This window comes from Phaenicophaeus curvirostris, chromosome 1 (assembly GCF_032191515.1).
Source record: "Phaenicophaeus curvirostris isolate KB17595 chromosome 1, BPBGC_Pcur_1.0, whole genome shotgun sequence".
Classification (NCBI taxonomy): Eukaryota; Metazoa; Chordata; class Aves; order Cuculiformes; family Cuculidae; genus Phaenicophaeus; species Phaenicophaeus curvirostris.
The window spans coordinates 57,873,609-57,894,701 of NC_091392.1; the positions used below are offsets into that span (position 1 = coordinate 57,873,609).

At 39.1% G+C, this 21,093-nt stretch overlaps 1 protein-coding gene across 2 annotated transcripts in view; it reads right to left on the reverse strand.

Moving 5' to 3' along the window:
- PTN (pleiotrophin) overlaps positions 1-21,093 on the reverse strand; it is a 77,260-nt gene that overhangs the window by 11,543 nt on the left and 44,624 nt on the right. For both annotated transcript variants that reach the window (XM_069858703.1, XM_069858713.1), the window contains exons 2-4: positions 9,696-9,805; positions 8,082-8,255; positions 6,890-7,051 (exon numbers count right to left, since the gene is read on the reverse strand). In XM_069858703.1, the coding sequence (XP_069714804.1) occupies positions 6,890-7,051; positions 8,082-8,255; positions 9,696-9,804 (445 nt within the window). In that variant the 5' untranslated portion in view covers position 9,805. The remainder of the gene's footprint in view (positions 1-6,889; positions 7,052-8,081; positions 8,256-9,695; positions 9,806-21,093) is intronic.

Genomic DNA, 21,093 nt, shown 5'->3' on the forward strand with positions numbered 1-21,093 from the left:
AACTAGCAACTTGAGGCTGGTCCACACTGTCACCACCACTGTGGTTTATTTTTCTTACATGGCTTATTCTTGTTCCCACTCAAATTGAGAAAAATCATATTTCCTCATGTGATGGCAGCAAGAAGCCAAATAACAGCGACATGTCTCATTGCCTAAAGTTTCCAGTGAGTTTTGCTTCATCTTGAAATAACAAGCCTTGTCCTCAGACTAGCAAGGGGCACAGAGAAATACAACCAAGTGTTTGAAACCCAGTCTTACCCCTCTGGACCACTGTTTTTCTCTTGGTTTTCACATTTCTCAGCCTCGTATGGCATAAATTATTCATGGCAAAACTGCCTCTCACAATGCTTATGCAGTGCTTAGTACAATGGCACTCTTTTTTCAGCCAGGGCCTCTGGGCACTCATGCAATACAAATAATCATGATAGCAGCAACAATAATAACAGCCAGCTATGCCGTTCCCACCAGGCATCCACTGCCAGTGTCTGCTCAGATCACTGTATTTCACTGCAGGCTCTCAGTCAGTGCCAGAGGCCATTCTTCAATAAACCTGGCTCATTCTTTAAAGCAAGAGTAAAAGCTCCCAATTTTGCCTTTCAGATTTTTGTTTAACTATCACAGCTGTCTCCTAATATGAAAAAATCCCTCATTTTTATATCTAATTAGTTTGAGCAGATCCTATTATTCTGCCGCCTGTAATACTAATTATTACACTAGCTGCATGCCTGCACAACTAATGAGTTACATTAAAGATGGGAAATTCTGAAACCCACATATATACAGCACAAGTGTGATGCCAAAACGGAAGACACCAGAATCTTTCAAACAAAAGAAAATCACAGTTCTGAAAAGTAATTTCTTTTCCCTCTGTGTCTCCTCCAGCTACTCCTTAGAAGCAGACATCCCTTTCATCAGTGCAGCACCCAGTTTGTCTGAGCCATGAATAGCTACTTATCAGGTGAGCAAGTCATTCAGACATCACTGTCAGCTCCTTACAATAGCCAGCAGCCAAGCTACCCTTTCAAAGCACAGCCAGTCTGTTCTGGCAGTGCACTGTAAGATGTCCTCTCTGCAGGCAGAAATCAAGACTGACTTGAGGTGCTCAAAAGCCACATGTTGTTTTCTGCTCCTGGCACCAAATTAAGGACTAGGACTTGCCTGCTCATTAACAAAAGTTCAGCTCTATGTTTTGACACCAAGCTCTCCAAAAAGACACAAGATAAATCAGTGTCACTCTCCTAAGCCCACTGAGATTATAACTAATGTCAAAACCAAAGACTCTAGTTAAAGAGACTCACCTTGAAGTAAATCATCCCATTCCAATAACTGTAATCGCATACTAGGAAAACAGGGAGCAGCAGCCACTGGTCAGAGGATGGAGCCAAGAGTCAACAGGTCCTAACTGAGTGCGCGGACCTTCCACTGGTACTGTGTAAACCTGGAAAATTACTTTGCCTTTCTGACTTTACAATATTATTTTTATTTAAATTGTACTCCCTCAGCTCCAAGGAGTGATAGGAGAATTAGCTAATTGCTACCTGTTAATATTGATAGATAAAAGAAACAACATATCTTAGATTGCACTAAACTCTTCAGTAAATCTCTTCAAATTATATGAAATTATTACAAACACACAGAGTGTAGTCTTTCCTCTGCTGCAGTAGCATGTACACCATGCCAAACACAGGGAATTGCCTTACAACTTGCTAGACCCTCAAATGCTACACCTGATATGCACTACAGGAAAGAGATTACAGCCATTAACAATTCAGAAAGGTCCTGCCTTCACATGAGCAACCTTTCCAAACACTGTGTGTTGCAGCATGTGGTCGTCAGATACTACCCCAATTATTAAAGACAAAAGTGGTGTAAGCAATGTTAACATTTGCCAACCTTAGTTGGAATTTTTTCCTATGCTGCAAAGACTGAGCTGAGCCAGGATAAAGTAACTCATAGATCAGATATACTGTAAAATGATTAAAAGTTGGGAAGGGAGATTTATTAAAAAGAATTAAATACATCTGGGTGTAAAATTTATCAGAGAAAAAAGGAGCACAGTTCAAAAAAAGAAGGTTACATTGCAGAAAGAGCAGGCAGATTGCTTATTCTATTTAATTTTACCTTAATCAGGAGAATAAATAGCAAAAAGTGTAAGAGATATGGGGAGAGAAAGAGAGGAAGAATGAGAGTGATGGAAAGAGTAAAAAAAAAAAAAAAAAAAGCCTGTCAGGCAACTCAGCTCAATAAAAACAAATTCCTCCTCTCTCAGAGGTTAAAGCAAAATGTTTCCTGAATCCTGACAATACCCCATTCTTTTCTGGCTGGCTGGAACCCGAACAACCATCAATCACATTTGGGTGGCGTGAAGTAGGCCAGATGGAGTATGTCAGAAGCGTTTTCTGCTCTTTGGTGTAATTTGGCCCTTAGAGCAGCCACTCAACAGAAGTGCACGAGTCTTTCACATCTGTCAAGATAGTTTAGGGAGACCTTGAACATCCCCGGCCTTGCAGACACTGATTAGAATATGCAATTGTGTGTGCTAGAGGAGAGGTGGCTGCCTCCGCTGGGATTTTGTGATAAAAATTATCCTTTCAGCCTTTACAGCCTTTATGACAGGCTTTCTCATGACCTCATTTGTGTACTAAATACACAAACGATGGTGTCTGGGATATCACTGTCATGTTGCTTACAATCTCTCTGTCCAAAACCACAATATTAAAGAACAAACAACAGTCTTCATTCTGTGTTAACTACACTTTAGCACAGCAGCCCAGGACCAAGCTACTGTCTTGCAGTCTGAGAACATCTCAGCAAAGCTATGGAGACAAGAGCTTATCAGAAATCCAGATAAAATTGAAATTCCCAATTCATCATCTGCTCTCCCTCTTAAATCTCATATACAGTAGAATTTCTCTAATAATTCTCCTCTTGCAAGCAACAAACTCCAAAATGTCCCAATCTCGTGGACTACAATCCATATTTAAGAGTCGGCTGCTCAGAAGAAAAGACTGAGACAAATACTAAGACAGAGCAGCTGCTAATAAATAAAAAATACATTTTTTTTATTTTTAGTTTCCAAAATAAAAGAAAGCACTTCACGAAGATTTTAAAGTTTCTCCATGAATGCTGCCTAATGAAAAAATTAATCCATAAGAGCACTTAGATCACCAGTTTAAGAGGCAGGCATTGATTCCTAAGTTTGACAAGTATCTCTTTGTTTTGCCACAGCTCACAGAAGTTCCTGGAAAACCAAAATATTTTTTTATCAGCAAATCTGTAAAATGATAACCCTTGAGGTTTTTTCCTTTCTGTTAAGCATAGATCAAACTCCTATGAAACAGCAGTCATCTTCGTAACAGTTAGGTGAAAGTAGAGACAAACAAGATTCCTCTTACAGGCAAAGCTGTAGCATGTTCAGGAGCTGGAAAGGTGGGTAAGCAACAGAGAGAAGGTGAGGAGGAACTTCAGACAACAAACCACACTAAGGAAATGTATCAGGTGAAACCTGATGCACAATACTTCATTGGGCAAGCCTAGATGAAAGAACCTGCCCTACTCACATTCCTTCTTGGGTTCTTTAATCACATTAATTAACTTTTTAAAAAAATACAAGAGCTAGGGAGAATTGTGAAGGTCTCAGATAAAGGTATCCACTCCACATGCAACCAGTGATCAAAATAAAAATATATTTAGTTTATGTAGTGAGTGTAATGAAAAATACAGGAAGTATTAGAGTGATATTTTCTTTTTCAACACAAATCTGTAGAGGACATTCTTAGATTACTGTGTACATTACAGTTGCTTTATGTCAAAAATGATTTTGGAGTAATAGAAGGAATTTAGGTAAGTCCATAAGACTATTCTTACTGCGGAAAGTTATACACCAAAACACTTGAGTTAGAGGTTTTAGCTTTAGAAGATGGCAAGTGACAAAAATGTAAGAACATGTAATGTAATGTAAATATGTCATATGTAATGTAAAAATGTATAAAGCTACAAATGACTGGAGAAGCTAAATTGGGTTTTTTAATTACCCCATTTACAATATCAAATCAAAAGGAAAAGCGATGTAATGGAGAGGTTACAAACACGACCTACTAGAAGGAAAATGTCAGGGCACAGGAAAGGGGGTTAGTCAGGAAAATGATGAATACAAGGCATTTTTGAATATACTGCTATGTTTCAGTGCAATATTTTCAGTCAGTTCACATCTGCTTTTGGTACACCCAACCTTTTGCTGTCAGAGATGTATTCAGTGATGCAGCTCTTGAAAGACATACCAATCATAATGGTAACCGTTTAGCAGTAGAGCAGATTCCTGTAATCAATAAGCCCCTCACTTGCTATTCTGCTGTCAGAGCTCCCAAATGCCAGAATCACCAACCTGCTACTCCAGGCAATCACAGTAAAAAGGTTCAGCACTTGATCAGTATTACAGGTCTAGCTGCATATCAATACAGATCTTGTGCAATACTGTGCCTCGGAAAAAAAAATATGGCTTTCAAATAAGGTATCATAGGCTTTTTCTCTTGTAGTCCTGAGCCACTGATGTGTAGTAGCTACAGGGGAGGCTACTATGTACCTACCATTCCTTCCAAGTGCTTAGACTGTAATCTAGATCTTAATTCTCATCTCCAAAGAATCAAACTGGGTCCTATACTAACTGTAGATTGAGTAGTTTAATATTTCCTTTATCTAGATGTGGGTAAGGACTTACCTCCAACCTGTAATTTTCTTCACCTCAGGAAGAAAACAAATACTCTCATCCCAGCCATGGAATGTCAGCACTCAGAATTTAAGCTCAGAAAAAAGTTCAGTAGGGCACAACATTTCACAGAGTATTAATCTGCTTGACCTAATTTCTTACTCTAGCTCCTTCTCCTGCTGCCAATATACTGTCCAGTGTAGCTCCCATGCAGTTATACCCACAGATCTGCAATATGGATTTCTTTTCTTTAGCTCAAGGCCCAGGCAGGTTGCAAGTGTATGACTTCAATGCATGCTGCTCCTACTAATGCCAACAGCAGATGAACAAGCAGGTGGCATTCAGGAAGATGCCGTGAGATTTCTAATGCAAATCAGGAAAGCGGAATTTCTTCCCCCAGTTATTATGATCACAAACCTATATCTGTACCTATTTCTCTTTTTGCCGACTTCAAATCAAATGAAGTCAGGTTTTCTAATTAAGTCAAACCACCTGTTTGCTGCAGTCAGTCCCAATCTGAGTTTCAGTCTGAACTATAATTCACTCATATCTATAATCCAGGAAGTTGACTCCAATCCAGCAATTCCACAAGCTCTGTCTTTAAAACTGTAACTTGAAAATGTCCCTGTACCATCCAACAGCATTGCTCTCACAAAACAATGGGGCACCAACATTCTGCTTTGCCTCCTCCTCCCCTCTTCTGAAAGCCATTGAGAGAATATACAGACTTAGTGGAAGGAGAACAAGGCAGAAGATTACTAGTGGCTCGAGCGGCAGCAGTCTTCTGGCAGTACAATAGGAAGCTTCATTCAATAAACTACTAAATACCATTTAGGCATGGAAACTTTCTCAAAAAAAAGAAAAAACCCAAAACAAAACCAAGAAAGTCCTTCCCCCCAAACTAATAAACAGTAGAATCACACAGATCAAAGCCCTTTCTGCATTCCCACCCACTCACTTAATCTCCAAATGAAGATGTTTATTGCTGCCAAGTCTGCTGGTCTCTCAAAATCCAGTTGCACCATTTCTGCTTCACAGCTTGTCAATATCTACGCACGTTCTAGACTCAGCACTTATATGATAACTCCATGGACTGTGTGCAAGAAAGACCAGTTACAGATGTACTGACTGCAAAGAAGGCAGATGCACGCACACACACAGAAAGCACGTGCTACCTCATCAGTTATGTCCCTGGTTGCATAAGCAGAGCAGACCACTGGCAGGTACTCCTCAGATCAATGCTGCATTCACCATCCACAATTTGAAAGTTGCTTGTTCCAGTTGCACCTGTCACTCCTAATCAAATTTATTTTTATAATTATCCAAGTATTCAAAATCTGGAATGTGTTAAAGCTAGCTGGTTTTAAGTAAACAAATGCCAGGGTAGTCTAGCTTGTATAATCCACTTAAAACACATTACTGCTCTATCTCAAACAAGATCTCACCATTTTAGCTATGTCTATAAATCATCCTACACACATAACACTGTTACTCCAACAAAAGAGTACATTAAAAGGCTTTAATCATTAGAAAGAAAATAAGTTTGTCTAAGGGACACCTGGAAACACCAATGCAGGGCATATGCCTTTCAGTGTGTACTAGGAATCACACTGTCACTCGCATTTTAATAAGACATATACATTCTGTACTCTCCTTCCTGTTATCCTTGAATAAAGAATATACAATGCCTACGGTGCAGAACATCCTTATATTTCAGTGTGCAATGAGAAGAACAACCCTTCAATACTACTTGTCCAGAAGGAACGCAGTCTCTTTTTCAACTAGTTTCAATATCAAACAAAACCTACATAGAAAGTATCTTAATCAAGGGACATTTTTGAATGCTATTATTGGTCTGTTCCTGTCAACAGGTGAGAAACGAAAAGCATCTGTACTCTGGAAGTCTAGTCATATCAGCAAACTAGTAGCAATATAGGTAGTCTAAGGTTAAAACTGGAGCTCTGATCTTCAACTTACCTATTGTGTATGACACTGCCTTGACAATACAACTCAGGACTATTGTCTGCCTGATGGCTGAAAGGTAGGAGCAGTTCAGAACTGAGGAAAGACTATGAGAGTCCAATCTCCTGTACTACTGAGCTCATCAGTTATGAAGGACACGGGACATCACAAATCCAGTGATTTAAATGATCTAGTGTGCAGCTTTCAGCAAATGGAATTTACCTTGAGGTTTGGGTTTGGTAAGCTTCCCACAGGGCTTTGAGATTGTGACGGTCTTCTGGCAGTCAGCATTATGAAGGGCTCTCTTTAGGTTCCCGGTTCGAGTCTTCAAGGCAGTATTCAAGTCACATTCTCCCCAGGCCTGGAACTGGTATTTGCACTCCGCTGCAAAAAGTAAATAAATGGCAATTTTTAAAACAGAATGACTGAGTGTGAAAACAAAAATGTTATGAGTCTTATAGGATACAACAGACAGTAAGTGTTCGTAGACAAAAGGATCATGAAACTGAAGAAAGTAATCCCAAAAAAACCCTTTAACGACTATTTGCAGTGATAACTGCAGTTCCTCCCCAACTGCCCCCCAAATATTTTATAAATTAATTCCCTTGCTTTTGCATGGATATTGCATTAATGTCATATAAAGTAAAATACATTCAACTATGAAGATACAATAACTAAAAAAAAAGAATCAATACCAGTGCAAACTGTCATTTACATTCGATATGGCTGTTCCTCGATTTCTGTGGTGCCAAAGGTTGCTTAATATGCCTTGAATAATTTCAAGAATATACGTGCAGCAATGAATTTGTCAAGTTCGATACCGTAACACTGCTTGCCTTGGTGAGGTCACAATGATGCCAAAGTCATACAAGCTGCTAACTAGAAAAAGAGTCAAGTTTGCAAGAGTAATCAGGTCTGAGTCCTGGACAGAAATCTTGTCTGAGACAGATCTGACATATCTCTCCAAACTCTTGCATATGAACCTTCTGAACTGAATAACATAGACGAAATACACTGGGCATAGATGAAATTTCACTGGGACACACTGGGAGCCACCCATGCTTCATGCTGCAAATCACACATCACAAGATCACATAAAGCCTGTAGTAACCACCTCAGAGATTCACAGCAGTGAGCGAAGACACAACATTTGCATTGCTATCTTAGACAGAGTTGTACACCATAGGACGGCAGATTTCAGCATGCTACTGGAAGACTGAGGTTATGTGTACTCTGCAGAGGAGCTGGACACAACTGAAGAAAGGGATCCCTTACATGTTCTAGCTCCAATTAACTTGAAATACAGAATGAGCCCCTTCACCAAGACATTTGCAGAACTAAGCAGAAAACGCAGGCTTCCTGCTTCATGCTTTATCAAAAAACAAAGTAAATCTCTCAAGGGAGTGGTGCTTACCTCCAAATTGCTTCTTCCAGTTGCAAGGAATCTTACATTTCTGAGTCTTGGTGGTTTGTTTGCACTCAGCTCCAGTGCGAGTGCCCTCACGTGTTCCCAGGCCACAGTCACCATTGGTGGGCACACAGACACTCCACTGCCATTCCCCACAGTCAGACTTCTTGGCCTTTTTCTCTGGATGAAGACAAGGAACCAAACCAAGCAAGAGAAGTGATCAGTACCCACAGTCTACGGAGAAGTCCCCTAAACTTTGCTGAAGAGTCACAGCACCAGAATAAGGAAGACATTCATAAAACAATTGCTTCAAAAGCAAATGGTCTGGCATGCTCTTCATAGTTCTGCAAAGACAGGTCAGCCTCTTTGACTCCAAAGCACAGTGGATAATTCAAATCCAGTCCCACTACCACATCTATTTAGATGTTCTCAACTGGATTTTCATCTTCAGAACGCGGAAGTACCTAGAAACCCTCAGGGATCACTGACCAAAACACAAGAGGGCTTACTCAGAAAGAATATTCTTGTGTCTTCAGTAGCTGATGGCATGAAAATATTTTCAGTTCCAACTGGAGCATACAGATTAGAAATTTATGTGTTGACATTGTATAACTGAGGATTTGAGCCCCTTCAGGAAAGAGCAGTGGGATACAAACTTTTCACTTGGTATGTCACATTCTATGTCAGAATATGACAAAACATCCAGGGGTGAAGAAAAAACTACATGGAGAAGTATACTTAAAATGCTGTTAAGACAGGGACAAAAGTAAGGATCACAATTTCATTTAAATCCTTAAAACTGAGCCTGATAAGAAAAGCTAGCAATGTTATGAAACCCAAGGGTTCACAAAAATAATTAGTTAGGCCCTCAAAACATCACAACTTTAACTAAAATTATATAAAATTATCTTCATTCTAGCCCTTGAATACTTACATTCACATTTTCTTATTATGTCTCCACATAGCCACAATGGTTAGAAACTCTTTCTTTTAATGGAAGCACTAATTCTGATAGCCTTACAGGTTATATTAACCAGTGTGTAAGAAGCCTGTAAATAATAAGACCTTAAGAAAAAACACAAAAATGTGTTCCTCAAGAAAATGTCAAAAATGGGTTTGATAGATATGATTTTTTTCTATTCCAGGCCTGTCTCTGCTATAATGAGGTCCAAGTTCATCACCTACAGAAAGCACTTACCACTGGATGTCTGTCTGTCTATATGCAGTAGCGAGTTAGTTCAATTCCACATCACAAAGCACTGGTGTAGCATTCTCATATACAACACTGAATGAGTGACACAATAACTGCTCTTTCATCATTCCTGTTTTGTTCTCCCTAAGTCAAGAACAAACCTGTACCCAGAGAAAATTTTAAGCTGCCTCGCAATACCCATTCTAAAGACTCCAGTCTCTGGAACTGTCAAGCTGCTAGCTTTCACGGAACTTACTATCTATTTTCCTATTTAACACAGAACAACATGTCACAGCCACAAATCCCTAGCCCGAATATCAAAAGGTTAACGAATGACCTGAATTTCATAACAAAACCAGAAGCATTTGACATTTTCCCGCATATGCAATCTGTCTCGGGGATTAACTCTGAATTACACTGGACCTTACCTGGTTTCTCTTTTTTGCCAGCCTCAGTGGTACTCACAGCTGCCAGAATGAAAACAAGTGCCAGAAGGGCAGCTGTGAACATTTGACGTTGCTGTTGTTGCTGTTGCATTCTGGGGATTAACAAGAGAGAGTAAAAAAAGGATGGTTAGACTGTAAAAAGTGGGACCCCATCTAAAGTGTTGCTCAAACATTTTTGGGAAGCTGTGCTTCAGGGCCACAAGACACAAGCAGGTCAAACATAATCAGCCATTGACAGAATGAATAACTATCTTAATTCCAGAGAGAATTTTTAACAATTATTTTCCAGCCTCTGTACCAAATCCCTGGCCCACATTGCTGATGTTATGGATGAATTTTGCCACAGCAAGTTCAGTAATTACTGCTCACTTTCTAGAAACCTTTTAGAAAATCAAGACTCCTGATGGCCTTGGAACTTCTCTCTCCTTTCCTGACCTCTAGCTGTGATTTATTGTGTAAAACTAAACATAATGCATACTTCATGTTAAAGCTTTCTCATTCCTATGAAGTAGGAAATGCTACACTGCCTGCTTTGCAAGGGTTCAAAATTTTACTAGGCTTACTTGACACCTGAAAAGACTTTATTTCATGAAAACTTACACAGTAATATGTGATATATTATCTTAATCATCAGTGGGATGTTGCTACCTACCTTTGCCTTCCCCTCCAATTAGCATCCCTTCCTAATATAAATTAAGCTAATTACCTGAAATGGGCACAGAGACACAACTTGCACACACAGCTAGAGGCTATCCATAGCATGCTAATGAACCCAAAAATCTGGATTTGGGAAGCAAATATTAAATACAGAAACATTCAAATACATGCTTTACTAGACCTCCGAGGAGGTGTCAACTGTGCTAGCCACTAAAATGGCCTTGAAAATCCAACTAGACTGATGTTACAGAGAATATAGAGGCAACTTGATTTCATTTTGCTGAGCACAGCAACCTTAGGGGAGAAATAATTCTCACCATGAACAAAGAACAAAATGTATTTGAAATTTAATTTGGCATTCCTCAGTATTCCCTGCTGGCAACCTCTTGCTCAAAAGCAACATAATTGTAATTGACATGGAAAACAGGAGAGGAATCCCAAACACAGAGACTTTTAAGTTTCCATTTGTAATATCATTCTACAAACCAAATAAAAAAGATAATAATAGTTTTATTGAAATAAAGTTCATGTGAAGATTGCAAGAGACCTGGTGTTCAAATGTCTGAACGTGCTCTCATTAGCACCAGTTGGGTTTACTTCAAATGAAAGTGCCATTTCCCATCATGAAGAAAGGACCACCAGTCCAGTGAGCTCAAACGGAGCCCAGAGCTAGAGTGCACGAGTCCTGCCTGAGCTAGGGGTTGGTTTTTTTATCCTTTCTCCTGCTATGTGCTTCCACTTGGAGCCTCTCATGATTTACAGAAAATGAATGAAATAAAAAAAAAAGAAAAAACAAAGCAGTAAGAAAAATAAATATGAAACTGTCTTTCTATCCAGCTTACTTCAAACTGATTCTTCATAATCAAACACAGTTGCAATACTGCTAAAGATACCAAACTCCCACCTTTCCGCCCCCTTCCCTTGGAGAAGGGACTGCACTGCACCTCAGCTCACATCCCACTTTCACTACAGTTTATCTTCTCACTTTCTCTCTTCCAAATGATCCACCAGAATCCCTCGTTAAAGGAGGGAGTCAAGTGCTTGTGTGGAAGCACACGTGGAAAGAGAGACAAATACTTCCATTATCTCAATACACCATCCCAGCATGCTGTTTGAGGTGTCAGAAGCTGAAGCAAGGCAGCATAAGTAGGTTTGTTGCAAAAGATGTTGCCACACACAAGAGATGCCCATGGTGGGCTTGGGGTTCCCTCCTTGGGGCCCATGCCATGGACCTGGGATGTGGACACATGTACCCTACAGGCTGCTGGCGGTCACTGGGAGTTATGAACTGTCTAGCGAAGCTGCCTTATATCGAGTTAACAGAGATTTCAATTCGAATCGGCCCAATGTTATTTTCAGCAAAACAGGCACGGAAAATGGTTGAGTTTTGAAGTGCGAAATGTACCAGAAGCCCAATAAACAAAACTCAATACAGCCTTAATATAGCTTGTTTTCCTAAGACTCCAAGTCTCCCTACAGCCAAAACACTCACCAAGTTGTCTAACTCGAACACTAATTCTGCAGTTATATATACACACACACTTCTGGCAGAGAGAGACAGCCTGCTTCCTGAGGTGCCTTTGCTATTATAATAATTACCAACAAATGAAAAGCCATGTTGTACAGATGGAGGCCTTGCCTCACATCACACCAACACCTCAAATTTGATGTAACTGGTAAGACTACAGAAAACTGCCTAATTGTTTTGCAGATGATAGATCAGCAGGGGCAGGTGCTCCCAAAAAATTACAAACAGCCTATACATAGTACCCATTAAACAGAAGATATTTTTTTCAGAAGGCCAGAAAGTCTCTCCTATTAGCTGAGTTCAATCCACAGTTTTCCTTGCAAACATTTCAGCTGGCCATTAAAAAGATGGATGAAGAGAAAAACTTGTCACACTGGACTTGTTTTTAAAACAATATATTCCACTGAAAATAGCTGGTTTATTTTTTCAAAATGTGAAGGCGACAACTTTTCCTTTTCATGAGATTTTGCGATAACATTTCCAGTTCAAAGTTTGACTTAAAGAACTGCCAAAACTGCCAATAGCAATGAACAAACAAGTGTTTCACAATATGCAAAATGGACTTCTTGATGACATTTTAATGTTTGTAAGGAACCTTTTATCTACACCAATGGTAAAAGGTAAATCATGTATCATGAAGTTAAAGTGTCTCTAAAATCCTGCATGACGGTCCCTAAACAGAAAGAGGCAGCAGCATTTAAACAAATTGCAGTGGTGTTTACAGCCAACAGGATGAGACAAAAATTAAAGTGAAGGAAAGGAAAGAGACATTTGAGATGGGGGGAGCTCCAGGAAACTTCAGAAGAATGAAGGTAAAACCAGTTTAGAACAGTTTAAATGGCAAGCTGGAAGAACATCAGAAAAGGAGAGAGAGTAATGATGAAAAGAACACCAAAACAAGAACAAGAGTAGTAGATGATTAAACACTAAAACAGAGAGTGTTAGGAAAACACAAAGTATGTACGAGGTGAACAGTGAAGCCCAGCTGAGGTGCACCATAGCGAGTAGCTCCACCCAGCAGAAACGAAGCACAGGAATTACTTCAGTCTTACAGTTGATTTCACAGTCACTATCTGCTTGGGATTAAAAAATGAAAGGAAAAGTAAAAAATTGCAGGCTATCAGAAAATTAATGAGTTCATCAACCAACCATCCATGAGTTCAATTGCATGTTGAACAGTAGAAGGAGTCAGGCAGAAGTCACACTACAGCTGCAGTTTAAAGGACCTTCTGAGTGAAGCTTAAGCCTCCCACTAGAAATCCTTCTCCGCACTTGATGTAATTTTACCATCACACTCATTTCTCCTGAAACTGATTCATTAAATCATTCTTTTGCTGTGATGAGTACAGTCCACATGACTAAGTGTACTAAGGTCTTCTACGAAACACCTGTCCAGTGGACTCCAGTGCACAAATACCAGCTCTACCAGAGAACCAAACAAGTATTTGCACACTGTAGCACAGTGACATGCAGACACTTCCATTTGGGTCCAGAAATAGTACAAACACTTCCATGCAGTGCCAGGCTTTGTCCAACAGCCCAAGAGAAGAAAGTTTACTTCTTCCAACCTTTCAAATGCAGTTTGCTGCCTTCACAGCAAAGTTGGCAGCCCAAGGTGGCCCAGGCGTTTTGATGCTGTGCTCTTTAGACCTTCGGATCTCAGTGCAAGTCAAGCTCACTGCAGTGACTACGTCTGCACACATGCAATTAATTCATACACAGGTACTCTATTTCTCACATGTGAAAAAGTCTTTTCTGAACACAGGCACCCACAGCAAACCAGACAATTTCAGATGAAGCTCTATCAGTGAGCAAGTGTTTATTTTTCCTAGCCTTACTGACGCTAGCATATGCAGCACATCCTAGGATCACATATGCCTTTTGCAGGTGGCTTTTTTGCTGTTAATAACTATTACTCACAAGCCCTTCCCTTCAGCTGTTCTTTCCAAAGTAACTGGCAAGGTCCCAGATTACAGAAGCAAGTATTTTATTATAAGTCCATATGAGTGTAAACTCCCACTTTGAACTATCAGGTTTTCTCACATGATTTAACCCATCCATATCCTCCAGCTCTTCCAGTACAATATGCCAGACATCAGCTGTCTTGATACTGCTGTTATGCTGTATGTATTGCAATACTCTATGTATTGTCATCACTAATGTCAGGCCAAGGGCTCTGTAGTCAGTTTACAAGGCCTTAAGTCTGGTCAAGGCTTGCTCTGACTGAACTTTCCTTGGCCTGTCTGCAGCTTTGTCACACTTGCTTTAGCTGCAACAGCAATTTTTCTAATTGACCAACTAGCTACAGCTAATGTGATTTACTTTTATTTGCTATTGTATGAAGCCACCTAGGTTTCATTAATCCATTATAATAATGTACTATAGAGCAACATAGGACCAGTATCTTAGCAAAGGCCTTGAGAAGTGGAGGCGTGGGATGCAGTGCTGAGGAGTACAGATATGGGAGATACGAGGCTGGGGTAGTGGCTTGATAACAGAAACCTCCCAGCTACAAACAACTCATCCACGATCAGAGAAAGAAATGCAGACCTGGAGCTGGACAAAACTGTGTACAGGTGTGAGAAAGAGAACACAGAAATAGTTTCTGACATACTATATATGGTGCCTTCTAGGTAAGTCTGGATATAACATGGAGCTGCTGACCAATGAAGAAAGAGAAAGACATAAAAATAAGTTAGCAAACATGAAAAACCAACCCCACATTGATCCTAAAGTAAGGAAGAAGAAATGATCAACAGGAACATCCTCCTGTCCAAGGACTCCAGACAATGACAAGTCACCATAACCATCTGACCACCAACATCACGAGAAAACCATCAATCTTAGGGATGAGAGGAGTTGGGGAAGGGTCAGCATAACATTAGGAAAAGCAGCTCAACCTAAGTGCATGTATTACATTTTTAACTGTGGTGGTTATTATTATTATGACAGCTGCATAGATATATTCTTCTGTAATAATCTACACTAATAATGATTCTTGGATTAACTGCTGAGATTTCAATTACACTAACATTTTTTTTACTTTTGATAAATATATATAAAAGGTATGATTCCTTTTTGCCAATAAACAATATTTTAAGCATAACTATGACTCCCAGCTTTGTCTTTAAATACACTATTGTTTTCATCCCATGATTATGAATAAAAAATGCATCCTAAATGCAGCCTTAAGAAATTCCTTTAGCCCATTATTCCTCTTCACAATGCTCATTTTGAGTCCTCTTTGAGATACTTACTCATATTACAACTAACTTTTGCATTAATCCTTCTTTTTTTCCTGCTTGAATGAATAATTTTTCATCAAGTCCCACAACAAATACTTTAATAAATTACAGTTTGATTAGTCCCAGATTAGACATGTCTACAAAATCAGGCTTTAAATGAGCTACTTTGGGAGATCAGTACCCTTTCAGTAAACACATGCTGTGTTTAATGAAACTTAACATTTACTTCCACTTCTTAAATTATTCTTTATTCAAAATGTGTTCCATTGTGCAGTCCATTGAGGGCAGATAAACATGTCTATGGTTACCTGAATCTGGTTTTTCCCCTTCTTAAATATGAATATTATATTTGCTATGCTCCAGTTGTATAACAGCAGGAAGTATTAGATGCATACTTTAACAGTCTTAATGAATCTGAAATACCAAGTGCCATTTATACAGTATTTCAAGATGTAGACATATAGTTTTCTCTGTAAAAGAGAAGGTAAGCTCTTAGGAGTTTGACCCCTGTAACAATTGCAGAAACTTCTGCCTCTCGCAGAATGGCTGAAGTTGGAAGGAACCTCTGGAGATCATCTAGTTCAACTCCCTACCAAAGCAAGTTCACCTACAACAGGTTGCACAGGAATGCATCCAGGTAGATTTTTAATATTTCCAGAGAAGGAGACTCCACAGCCTCCCTGGCCAGACTGTTCCAGTGCTCCATCACTTTCTCAGTAAAGAAGTTTTCCCTTATGTTGAAGTGAAACTTCCTGTTCTCCAGTTAGTGCTTGTTGCCCCTCAACCTGTACCTGGGCATTGCTGAGAACAGTCTGGCCCCATCCTCTTGACATCAGCCCCTTAGATCTTTGTAAGCATTGATAACGACCCCTCTCAGTCTTCTCTTTTCCAGGCTGAACAGACCAAGCTCACTCAAGCCTCTCCTTATAAGAGACATGCTCCAGTCCTCTAATCACCTTCACGGTCTTCTACTGGCCTCTCTCTAGCAGTTCCTTGTCTTTCTTGAACTGGGGAGCCCAGAACTGGACACAATACTCCAGATAGGGACTCACTAAGACAGAGTAGAGGAGGAGGATAATTTCCTTTGACCTGCTAGCTATACTCTTCTTGATGCACCCCAGGATACGATTGGTCTTCTTGACCACAAGGGCACGCTGCTGGCTCATCGCCCACTTGTTTTCTACTAGCACTCCCAGGTCCATCTCTGCAGAGCTGCTTTCCAGTTGGCCAACCCCTAATCTGGTGTCTTTTTCCCATTCTCCAGGTCTTTTTCTCTTTCACCATCTGATGCATGCTCCTATGTCCTGCCTCAGCTCATGTAATGAAAACTGAGGCAAATGCTCACATAGTTTTGAATCCAGACCTTTGTGAGCTGTAATCTTCCAGTTGTAAAATATTCCCTCTTTCCTCCTACATATACACATTTCTTTTCTAGATTCTATTTGTTGGACTTGGGGGGGGGGAATATCTAGATTTGCTTTTCATTTCCTTTGCAAGATTTATATCCGCTTAGTTTTTGGTGAGTTTCAGCGATCTGCCACTTCTGGACTTTCAAGACACTACTTTCTTGGATAATCAGTACCATTTTCTTGAACCCCTGCAAGCTTGTGATAGCACTTTTTTTGGGTTGATTCTTGCTTAGATTTAGAATTCCTCTCTAAAGGCTTTTTTTACTTTTTCTTGAGGAAACAAATTTCAATGTTTTGGTTTTGTTTTGTTTTTTTACTTTGATACAGAGAGATCTAAAACAATCCTTTATTTAAAATCTTCCATTCATCCAATACACATCACCAGTTTACTTAATTTCTTTAAAAAAACTTTTAAAATTGAAAAACTTAATTAGATTTATGTTCATGATCCTATGTAATATAAACTGAATTAGCTTGTTATCACTTGATACAAGTGGTTATTTTTAAGGATGAAGTTTAAGGATGAGATGTAAGGTCACACTGAATTAAATTCTAAAATAGCATCGACTTTTTATATGGTAAGTAGTGAAGAAATCATATCCACAAATAATTAGCCCCTGTTATTATTAGCTTCATCTACCTTCTAGTCTAAATTTGGAAGGCTAAGCACTTCTATAATGAGAGATCTCCTTATTATGTTTTCCTCAAGCATAACACTACAAGGACTTCTAACCAAATTCATACCCAACTTTGGGTGGACACAAAACCAGTAGATATTCTTCCATACTCCTCCAAAGTAGTTTTGAGTTATATGAGTCCAATCTTATACATACCAGTAGCTCTGATTTATTTATAGGATATCATTGATTTCCACTACTGCTATATGACTTTTACTGTGATTTCTATCCTTTCTGGACCTTCAAGTCCTGTCTACCAGTCATGATCACCATTACAAGGTGTGTAGAGGCTAACCCAGTAACATCCATTTATAGGCACCACACATCTTTCCAGCTTCTCCAATTCATTGCCCAGGCCATCTGCACCAAGTATTTCTCTCTGATCTCACTCAAATGTCTTCCAGATACTAACTTTTTATTAACTGCTTTCCACCCTGACTACTGTGCAACAGCAGTATTTTATTTGTCTGTCTTGGCTACCTTGCCACTATAACGTTGTTTCTTTACTCAATGTTAAATCTTTATTCACCTAATTTTTCCTTCCTGAGTACTAAAAGTATACATAGATATCACATACATTTCTCTATAGGCTTCCTTATGAGTAAAGATCCCCAAACTCTCCTCACAGCACAAAGGCTTGAGCCAACTTGCTGATCTTCATCATTTAGTTGCAACTTCATGGACCAAAGAAACGCTGTGTTCATTTCAAACAGAGCTAGCATTAGTGGTCTAAGTCTAAAAGTGAGCCAAGGTTCAAGGAAAAAAAGAGAACCTTTAATTATAACAACTGATTACTCAACCAAATAATACTGTCTCTAGCTGAAAAACCATGCCTTAATCTCATTTATAACAATGTTTAGTTTTCAAAACAGTTTTATTAAAGAAAACCTACTAGAATAAAGATGAAACATCAAGTTTTCTTCTTTGATGAAATTAAGTAATTAAATGATATTTTACTTTTGGAGGCAGTAGGGACTGGGAGGAGGTGTGTGGGTTGGTCAGTGTAACAAAATAAAAAAAAAATATTAAATTTAGAGACCTGCTGCTACTGCAATCCTGCTTCAAGCAAAATTTGTATGATGATTCCCTTACTCCTTTGATCTTTCTGTAAGGGATTGGTATTCTCTTCTTACACAATGATGAAATTTTGGGTACTGCATCAGCGACACCAACCAGTAGACACCAGTGGTCTGAGTCTGTAAGATAACAAGTTAGTTCAAAATGGTGTAGGAAATGCCAAAACCTACTGAAACAAAGCTCCCTGCATTTCAGGCGCAGGAGGATGGCTGGGTAGCATGCCCACCATCTCAGCATCTAGTCTCCCAGATCCCCATTCTAACATGTACAACACCGTACAGCCAGCAAGTTGTTCAGTCTGGCAAAATGATAGAGAACCAGGGAGATTCAGCTAACAGGTACTCCTGAGCTTTTCTTTTTTCTGTCCTCTCCTTTGCTTCCATGTGGGGAGGAGAGATGGTCCACCCCATGCAGAAGAAGCTCCAGCAGTGCTTTCCCTCTGTGCAAGAGAGGGGAAGCTGGCAAGCAGCAGGTGGTAGGGAACAATCGATTGCTTCCAAAGTGAGGCAGTACTGGAAGGAGTCGGGTAAGCAGGAATTTATTCAGCAGTGGCAAATTTTTAAAAGAATAAAATTGACTATAACTATCTGTCTGCTGCTGCAGATCAGCCAGCTAGAAGACAGAAAAATCTAGAAGGCTGAAATGATATTTGGCAATTTTTTTTTAATCAGTATTTATGCTCAGCTACAGCACAGGGTACCCATAATAACAAACCAGAATCAAATAGTTAGCTACAAAGGAAAAACAACTCAGCGTGACCCTTCTGATAAGCCCAAGTCAAATACTTCACTTCAGAAATTGCAGTGTGCAACGCAGGGTCCATATTTTTCAATACATAATCAACTTAAAGTTCATTTTTCAACATGGACATCATTAACAGCCAGAAAAATGAGCAAGGAGGCCAGTGAGTTGTGCCAAAGCTATAAAATAAGCAGGAAAACAAGAGTTGCATGACTGAAGAAAATTATTAAAACATAAACAACAAAGTAACAAACCAAATGATCAGTTAACATGCACCATCCGGCTTTGTTCAAGTAAATAAGCTAAAGTAATTAGTTAAGTTATAGATAACAGCTCCTCTAGCCTTCGATATTTGCATAGTTGATTGCATATTTGTCTCACATCAGGTTAAGGCAAACACACATGCTATGGATATTTTATATTTCTTGGTCCTCAGGCATAAATAAATAGTTTCAGTTGAACCTGCGTACATGAATTCTGTCTTTTAGTGCTAAGCATAATTTATATTGGACTCAAGAAAACAGCTGGTCCAAACAAATAGAGTGTAAAAATTTCTTCCATTTTTCTAAAACATTTTGCCAAAATTCATATGCTTTATGGGAGAACATAAATTTCAACAAGAACATAAGTTTTTTAAAACATTTTTATGAATTAATTTTTTTTTTCATTTACACTAATATTAAACTGTATTCCTTTCCATTAAAAATATAATTTTACACAAGCCATATAAAGGATCCTACCATTTCTCACAGGCACAATCTCCAGATAATTCTGCAACATAACATCAGACCTAGAAATCAACCTCCATTGGGACTTCTCATCAGCCATTCCTGTCTCTCAGGAAGGACCAAGAGTTGCACAGTTCTTTCATTTCATGTTTTAAGCAAAATTTTGCTAACCCAGGGCACTATAAGCCTTTATCTGATCACAGAAGAAGGAATCAACTGCAAATGGTGATAATTTTTTTTCCTGAAAGTTTAGCATTTACACAGTAGTGTTCTGAACAAAAATACATAATAGTAACAAATCATTTCTACCTGTGAAGAGATGTGTAGTAAGTAGAAACAGAGCTAAATAAACACAACAGGCAGTACGTGTGGTTTAAAGGCTAGGGAAATAAAAAATCTAACAGAGATGGTGAAAACCATCCAAAGCAGATTAAAAATTTTATGCTTCTCTTTCTAAGCTTCCAACAATATTTTACAGAAGTGATTTTATTTTCAGAAGCCTAGGGACCATGCCTAATAGTTTTAAAACATCATAACTGCAGAAAAATAAAATTCGGTATCATAAACTGATGTTAAGAAATTAACTATGTCAATAAAAGGATGAAGAAACTTGCTGTCCTTTCAAGAGAAGCATTAAATTTATTAAACATAAAGGGGACAGTTGCTATTTTCTCTGTTGGTTCCCAGCCAAGTGTATAGAGATAATTTTGTTAGCCCAAGTCTTCAAAATTTCTCTTAGAAACTAAACAGTTGAAATATAAATCGCTGTTGAAATCCCTTTTCTCTCTTTCTCTTCCCTGTGAGCTCTTAAACTAAGTTCTCATCCACAGTGCACACATTTTCTTCCTCTCTTTTGCCCATGGTGGGTCTGAGTAACTCAGGACTTTCGAGCAATAACTAATACTGACTTCTGCAACTGCCTTTTTTATTAACCTTCTCCTCCCACTGCTCTAGCAGAGAAGCTGAAGAAAACAAAGCAAAAAACCCAAGCCAAGGCTGATTTTTCAGTTCATTCTGCTGTATTGCCAGACCTTTATTGAATAAGACATTTTAAATCACTTCTATAACTGACTTTTTTCCCTTCCTGTTCTTCCTACATTGATCACAGCTACTGTGTCACTATCTACTAAGTCACACTGGGGTTCTTTCCACTTTCATTTCTCAAAGACTAAATATGAGATTAAACAGACCTGGATTTGACCAGCCAACAACCGACCAGGAAGACCACAGGAGACTCACCTCCATTCTCTCAAATTACCTTCCTTTCAGCAAGAGCGAGGCCAAACTGCTGACTTAAGTCTCTTGTGCATCGTCAGCA